Genomic DNA, 8,331 nt, shown 5'->3' on the forward strand with positions numbered 1-8,331 from the left:
CTAAGCAACCCAAACATGCAGTTTTAAGTTAAACATGAGTCAATCATTTCTTCCATCTGTTGTTTCTTGACAAACCAAAAGTTGCCTCATTTGTGTCCATAAATGATTTGGAAGTGTATCTGTAAAGACACAGACTGTCCTGTGTGTTTGTGTTGGTAGACTAGATAAAAGGGATTGTTTCATGAGCATTATGCCTCATAAAGATTTCAGTGAACTTTTGATTTCAGTGTTTCTTTATTTGCAGTGTCTGCTCTCTGGGTGCTACAATCAGCATTATCATAAGCTCTGGTAGGTGTGACGAGGTTAACTGTTCACTGTTGACATGGAAATGCAACCAAGTGTTGTTTCTCTCACCTGAAAGTTCACCTCCAGTTTGAGGAGGCCAGCATCTGTGCAGGCGTTTCTTGGTCTAGCAGTGAATAGCCTGCTTACAGAGGGTAATGTACTATACAGTAATATACTGTAATGTTGGAGCAGTGACATACAACATTAAAAACTTGGCAAATTGAACTAGATTTAGCAGTACAATTGGCTTTTTGATGTTTTACTGCAATTCTCAAAATCCAGTCTGTAAAACTTAGAGGTACAGTTCACCCCAAAATACATTTAAAAAAAATACTGCTCACAACGTTTGTGGGTTATCTTGAATAGTCGGTTCATGACTTCTAGTAACAAACATCACTGTTGAATTTTCAATTGTATTTTTTGGCACTTTGAGCACCCCAAGTGCCATTTAGTCACATGATAGTCTAAAGAAGGCAGACATCTCTACAGCCAGTATCTCCAAAACTCAGTAACTCACACCAAAACTATCTAGATCACAAGTGTCAGACTTGAGGCATGTGGGCCAAATCTAGTCCAGCACCTCATTTTATGTGGCCCACAAGATCTTGCAAAGAATATAATTTACGTAATGCAATGCTGCTGTGCGTTTTAGAGGTACACTGTCCATAAACTAATCCTACCTTAGCCTTACCATAATACCATAATGCTGATGTGGCCCAAGATGAAACTGAATTTGACACCCATGATCTAGATGAATAAAAAGCACAAAAGGTAAGGTGAAACATTTGTGTTTTTGATTTTGAGGTAACTGTCCCTTTAACCTTTGTGGTGGGATTTTGCTGAGGAGCAAATTAAGTTTTGCTCAACAGATAATGAATGGGACACCAGTAAGGCTTTTGTGTGTTTAACAGCAAAATAGGGCTTTTTTGAGAGGCTGCAAGCTACTACCCATGACTTAGCCTATAGCCTGTATGGTTCTTGCACACGAACCATGCTGCTTTGGCTGAAATTATGATTAAGTGTCTTTTTTTGTCAGATATACTTATATTGGCACCGATGTCTCAATGCCCTATACAATCTTCAGGCTCATCCTTTGAGCTGTATTGACAGAAAGTACCACATTTGTATTTAATTATTGGTTGAGAATGTGGTTTCGGTTTAAAACCCTGTACCCATTATATGACCCCATTCAGCAGTTGTTTTATTAACTCAGCCCTGTGGCGTCATATCAGGATAAAGCAAAAGAATACAACACGAGTATACCGAAAGGAAGTCTGAAAGATCTGTCCTCTCCAAAATTAAGCTTATAGTTTTATTTTTTTGCCATACGTAAATATCAAAACTGCATTGATCGATGCATCTTGATACCATGTGACTCAACAACATGGCACTGGCCCTATCAAAAGATGGCTTACAGCAATACTGCGCATCTCAAAACAAAAAATACTAATACGCAGTTTTAGAATTTATTTATCTAGTATTATTTCTGTATTATTTCATAATTATCGTCGTGGTGTAAGGGGTCGTTTTAAGTGGAATAGAGGTCGTCTTTTGTAACAAAGAAACAATAGTCGACCGGAAGAGGTGGTGTCGAATTTCAAGCTGGTCTGACGTCAAAGGCGTGCTGTATAAATACAGCTGCGTTCTTCCTCCTCCACCATCTTGAGATTAACGGTCTGTCGAAGTTGTTGAGATCCGTCTCGCCGTTGTTCAAAAATGAGTGACCAGCTTTGTAAGCTTTTCGTCGGTGGTCTGAACGTTGATACCGACGACGATGGCCTGCGCAAACACTTCGAGCAGTACGGTACCCTCACCGACTGCGTGGTGGTGGTGAACAAGCAGCTGCAGCGCTCCCGCTGCTTCGGGTTTGTAACCTACTCCACACCGGAGGAGGCCGACGCTGCAGTGGCAGCAAGGCCGCACACCATCGACGGCAACGCGGTCGAGGTGAAGAGGGCCGTGGCGAGAGAAGACGCCAACAAGCCAGAGGCCCTCGCCAAGGTGAAGAAAATCTTCGTCGGAGGCTTGAAAGACGACATCGAAGAGGAACACCTGACCGAGTACTTCTCCCAGTACGGCCAGATCGAGAAGGCCGAAGTCATCTCTGAGAAGGAGACCGGGAAGAAGAGGGGCTTTGGCTTTGTCTACTTCACCGACCACGATGCGGCCGACAAAGCGGTTGTGGTGAAGTTCCACACTGTCAATGGACACAAAGTTGAGGTGAAGAAAGCTCTGACGAAGCAGGAGATGCAGGCAGCCAACAGGAACAGTATGGCGCCGAGAGGCAGGCCGGGCCGAGGCATGAGGGGGAATCAAAATGGCTACGGCAGCAGGGACTACGGCGGAAACTACAACTACGGAAATGGCGGAGGCTACAACTGTGGCGGCGGCTACGGAGGCTATGGCGGACCATACGGGGGTGGCTACGGAGACCAGGGCAGCGGCTATGGAGGTGGAAACGGCTACAACGAGTTCGGCAGCGGCTACGGGCAGCATTCCTCTGGTTATGGCCCCATAAAGGGAGGGCCCTTCGGCGGTCAGAGGAGCGCGGCTCCCTACACCAGAGGCGGCGGCGGAGGAGGATACCCGAGGGGGGGCTACGGCGGCGGCTACTAAACGAGACTGCACAATGGAAAATGAACCACCCCACCCCCGCCATAGATTACCTCCAGCCAGGATTTGGACGCTCAACTCAAATTCAGTAACGGGGCGTCTGCCGTGAAACCAACACCGGCAGAGATACGAACAGAGACCCCCTAAACATAATGAAGACCTCAAAAACCCAAACAGGTAGGAAGGTCACTTCCCAGAAAACCTGATAATAACGAGCAGCGGTTGTCGCCGTTCAACTAGGACACGTAAAATGAAGAATAAAAAAAACACAGTGATCCCTTTTTATTATGTACCCACGCCAACAGCGTGTAGTTGTCGTTTAGAGTATTTTTTTATTTGCGTTCTTTCGGTTCAGTTTCGATGTAGGATTGTTTTACTGACTGAAGTTCCTAATATTTTGCATTTTTAAGCAATTAGATTTTTGTTTTCTGGAGTAAATTTAGTGATTTTCAATGTATGAGGATGAGAAAGCATGTTTTGTGGTTTTTGATTTCATAGCTGTTGATTGATAACATAAATTTGTATAATTATTTCACTTGGGTCATTGAGCAAAGGCGAAACGTGATACTGCAGGATCCAGTTTCCTTGTTTCCTTCCCAACATTGTACTCAAACTATCCACACGCATAGTAATAGTTTCTAAATATTGTTCATTTTTTCATTACCTGTAGCAATATCTAATGTATATTGTATACTTTCATGTCTGGAGAACAAAACCTACTGTTAAAACACCTTGGTATGCTTTATGTATGTTCATTTTAAATAAAACGTTATACCACTTAGCTTAGTTATTTTACTTATTTAACCAGGCTTCCTCAAGTTCATCCACAGGTTTTATAAGTGACACCATCTTGTCGAGCTTTAGTTACATGGCATCTTTCCCACAGTTTATTCCCTTACACTCAGGTGGGTGAAATGGTTACAGAATGGTTGTAGTCTACCCACAGCCAATGCATGTAGGCTTTGTAGGGTTTGACCTTGTTTTTTAATTAAAATTGTGGTTTTTAGACTTTGCTAATATGAATTTATTTTTCTTTTTACATATTTTGAATACATATCATTATGTGGACATGAGGGCTGATATTTACCTTTGATTATTCCTACATTTAGGTGTTCTTACTCGTATTCCAGTAGGCTATCCCAGCCAAAATAGCCGTAGCAGTTTGTTTTAGGCTACATCAGGACCCTGTTGATTACCTGGGGTCGATTGTGATAGGAGTCTGAAATATCTCTTTAGGATATCCACATCCAGCAAACTAGGTATGTAAATCAACCTGTCTTCACTCTGTGTTGGTCAACCATGTATGGAATATCTTCATGAGCTCTTAAACAACTTAACTGACACTTTAATCATAGCTCAATGCGTCTTATATAGCTAATCTTAATTAAAAACAGGGGGTGGGGTTATTTAATTTGGGTGGGTGGAAGGGGACCCAAATTTTTTTCCACCTTTTAAAAAAAAATATGAAATAATGGAACGAGTGAATTTTTGTCTCATCCAGGAAACCTTGTTCTGTCCAATCTCTCACTCTGTTTCTCTCCCATCTCCTCCAGGTTGCTACGGTAACCTGGGTAACATCACCCCGAACATGATGGGGTGTGTGCCTCCACGCCAACTGGGGGGAAACCGGAGAGTGGTTGTGCCTTCTCCCCCTCAGGTGAAGTCACTTTTCACAAAGGATTCCCCAGTGTGGTCTAAATGCATTTTAGAGTCTTAACATGGTTTTAATGTGAACAGTTTTATTGAGTATTTGATGGGTTTTAAGGTTTGGGAGGTTTTTGAGAACACAGTGCCCCAGTGTGATCATAAACACTTTTTCTCTCTCCATTGAACAGCACTGACTGCTATTACCGATGGATTTTGAACCGAATAATGCTATATACATATCTTAGAGACGAAACGGTACCATACAAACAAAAGCATGAGAACCTAACAAGTTTACTTATCATTAAAAATAAAGTACAGTAAAGACTGTTTGAATGTCCTTTTACATAAGAAGTCTGTGTATATGATTTTTTTTGTTATTAAAATCACATTTCTTTTTAACTTAGTGCTTCTGCTTCTTCTTTAATGTATTTGGTGCAAAAAATGAACAGTTCTTGGCAGTGAGTGTTTGAATTATGTATTCAAATTACACAGCAAAACAATGCTGCAGTCATTTTATAAAATAAATAAAAAGAATTGACCATGTAATATTGTGGACATTGTCACAGTTCTGTACAATCATTTTTAAAAATCATAAATCAATATTTGATACCCCTTATCATTTTTGAGTGTTAGGAAAAACTATGATTACCAATATTTGATTTTCATTATCTTATGACCTGTCTAGTTTACCACCTAATCAAGTGCTGAAGATAACTTGGGAGAGTTTTCGCACTGTGGGCACTGTGGGTTTCAAAATACAACATATATTTAATTTATAAGGTCGGTCTTGTGTTTTTAATAGCCCACAGGTTTCTTTAAAATTCTGTAACAGGCTTTGCGTGAGTTTGATTGCATTATGATTGTATTTTTCCAACTAAGCACAACCTGAAATAAATTAGGAAGGAATTTAAAAAAACAACTTGAGTTCATATATAAATATGTATGTGTTGATTTGGTATAACAGTTATGGTTATATATGGGTGTTTTTTTCCATCCTACTGTGGTAAGTGTTAATGAAATGTGGCTGAAATAATCCAATGTACCAGTGCTTGCATTGATGAGGATTTGTTGGTAGACTTTTATGACATGGAACAATTATGAAAAGTAACATTCTCCATACTAGGGTTGCAATTGTATATTTTCCATAACTGGCAGATGATTACAATAACAATCGATTCATTGGTAAGATACAAAGTACCCTAGTTTATGTTTAGTTTTAGTGGCACACTAGCTATGTGGAACAATGTATGAAGCATGAACAATTGAAAAATAAGACTACATAAGGCTATTGCTCAAAACTGCTGCTACTGTCCTTATTCAACAAATGGTGCACAATTACTGCCATTTCCAGACAAACTTCCAGAAAAAATACTTGGATAATATATTTATTTTTTGGCTGTAAATGACATGTAGATTCAGATATACACAATTTCTCCAAAATAAATTTTCATAATGCAAACATATGGTATAACACATTAGGGGTGACTATTGGTGCTTACACAAAATTTTGTGTGACCATGTGGGTAAAGGCAAATAATAAAACAGTCTTGTAAATTAAGAATATTATGTTGTGATGGAGCCTTTAAAACCAGGAGAAGACAACACTGACTTAAAAAAAAATCCCAAATCTAAAACAGTATGTAGTCTTAAATCATGATACAGATATACTAGATATATTGCCTAGCTCTGTACACACAACATACATTTTAACTAGTTTGGCTCTTAATGGGGAGTAATTGATTATCATTTGACTTAATACAGCCCCATGTCTCTTACACCAGCTTACTCAGGTGTAAGTACTGATGTGCAGGCTACTCACCAGATCATCACTAGAACTGTTTGCCTCAAGATCAGGCATCCTAATGTACATGTATGTGATATCTGCACTGGTATAGCGTGCATAAAAGCAGCCCTCCCTCAACACAAAACAGTGGCATTACAGAGGTAATCCCTCGGTTTTATAAAACTGGAGGACAGAGTGTTCCTTTAAGTGAATCCTGTCTGATGGACTGTGGTGATTCAGGAGATCCAGTGTGACACAAGTACTGCGTGTATCTAAGTGCTGCTTGACGTGGTGATGGAAGTGTACATTTTATTTTTGTTTTCTTGCCTTTATAGGATAATGGTGCTTGATGATTTCTGACCTACCCATAGGAAACGGAAACATCTGTTATGTTGGCTTTTATGAATCTACAATAAATATATATATTTTTATACACCAAGAGACTTGTTACGTTACTTCTTTACATTGAGAGTCGTTTGGTTGCATGTCTGCCGTGGTGATACCTGTCATGAAGGGGCTGTGAACTGATGTCACACTGATCATTTTCATTCTGGTGGATGTACGGTCTGCAGAGGTGGTGAAGCCAAAGATTAATGGCTGTATTCGTGTTTAATTCAACCAGGTTGAAGTCATAAAATCTGAGTTCTGATACAAGTACATCTTCAGGTTTGAGGACAACTGAAACTTGAGTCTACAACAGGCTTGTCCAGGCTGTGGTAATGTCAGAAGTTTCCCTCTAAAATAACAATGATTTATAAAGATACATTATGTGTGTCTCCCATTTACAGCCTACTACAGGGTTTCTGAATCTCTTATGAATGGCACAAATATTGTGGCAATTTTAAAGGTGCAGTATGAATTGTAAACCAAGTTGTCTTTACATTCTGTGTTACCAAAACGCGTCGTGAGTATCCTTTAGGTCAAACTAAAGTATTTCTTTTCTCTTTTAAGGTGTTTTAAACCCTGCATTGTTTATACCTATGTCAGACATGGGGATGAAACAAACATTTTCACAATAAAAGCCCTAACAGTTAGTATGTCCATTTCAAATAATTATCATTGAAACCATGAAGCCATTTGAAATCGTCAAGAAGTTTTCAATACAAAATGTGTTGAAATGACTTAAGTGTGCCTATCAGTACTTTTTGAACATTTTCAGCTCATTTTTACAAAACCACAATAATGCTAATGGTAATTTTGGTAATTATAATTGTGATACATTTTCATACTGTTTCACCTCTAATCACACACATCTAAGATCACTGAAGAGCTGTGTGGCTACGGTAATAAATTTGAAACAACCTGGTGATTGAAAGTTGATCATTAATCTCCAGAAGGAAATGAAATTGACATGGCAGTCCAGGTACATTAAAATACAACTAAAAGTAGGTACAAACATGCAATGTTTGATGGTTTTCCAATCTGATAGTACAGCTTATGTTGCTACAGAAATGGCCAGTGGAAGCTAGTAGTGTTGGTACTGGCACAAAACATGGGCATGTTGCAACACGCATAATTGTCCTGTACACTCTTCAGAACAAGGGTGGAGAAGCATTTGAATAGCCTTTTTTTCTGCAGCTTGGGGGAAGGGTGCACAGACAAGTTTCAAAGAGTCTGACTTAAGCTACACATGATTTTTTTTTTTTTTTTTTTTTTGGAGAGGGTTCTGGGAGAGGTCAAAGGATAGAGGATGTATGCTGTACAGATTTTAAGCTCCTCGAGACAAATTTGTGACATCAGGCTATATAAACGAGATTTACTTCACTAATCAAAACAAGATAAATTTCATTTGGTTTACACAGCAAGTAACTGCATTTAACAACTTACAAGCACAGATCTGAGAGGTCAAGTACTAGTCAGTTTGGATGTAATACATATCAAATATTGCAATAATAAGTATCAGTGCTGTACCAGACAGTGACAATATCTATCGTAACACTATATTTGTTCATTATGGACTGCAAGTGACTGCTGCCTGCTGCAAGTGACTGTTTTTGTTGTGC

At 39.4% G+C, this 8,331-nt stretch overlaps 1 protein-coding gene across 3 annotated transcripts; it reads left to right on the forward strand.

Annotated features, from left to right (window-relative positions):
- The first annotated feature begins 1,930 nt into the window (after positions 1-1,930).
- Positions 1,931-6,767, forward strand: LOC146327191 (heterogeneous nuclear ribonucleoprotein A0-like). Of its 3 annotated transcripts, XM_084719672.1 has the most exons (4): positions 1,931-3,075; positions 4,008-4,157; positions 4,452-4,555; positions 6,664-6,767. In XM_084719672.1, the coding sequence occupies exon 1, from the start codon at positions 2,002-2,004 to the stop codon at positions 2,899-2,901; it is 900 nt and encodes a 299-aa protein (XP_084575798.1). In that variant the 5' UTR covers positions 1,931-2,001; the 3' UTR covers positions 2,902-3,075; positions 4,008-4,157; positions 4,452-4,555; positions 6,664-6,767. The 3 variants fall into 3 exon arrangements, with proteins under 3 accessions (XP_084575798.1, XP_084575797.1, XP_084575796.1); XM_084719671.1 differs by lacking the exon at positions 4,008-4,157; XM_084719670.1 differs by lacking the exons at positions 4,008-4,157; positions 6,664-6,767 and having other exon boundaries at positions 4,452-4,683.
- The last annotated feature ends 1,564 nt before the right edge of the window (positions 6,768-8,331 follow it).

The sequence above is a fragment of the Lutjanus erythropterus genome, chromosome 5 (assembly GCF_056507025.1).
Source record: "Lutjanus erythropterus isolate fLutEry1 chromosome 5, fLutEry1.hap2, whole genome shotgun sequence".
NCBI classification, from domain to species: domain Eukaryota; kingdom Metazoa; phylum Chordata; class Actinopteri; order Lutjaniformes; family Lutjanidae; genus Lutjanus; species Lutjanus erythropterus.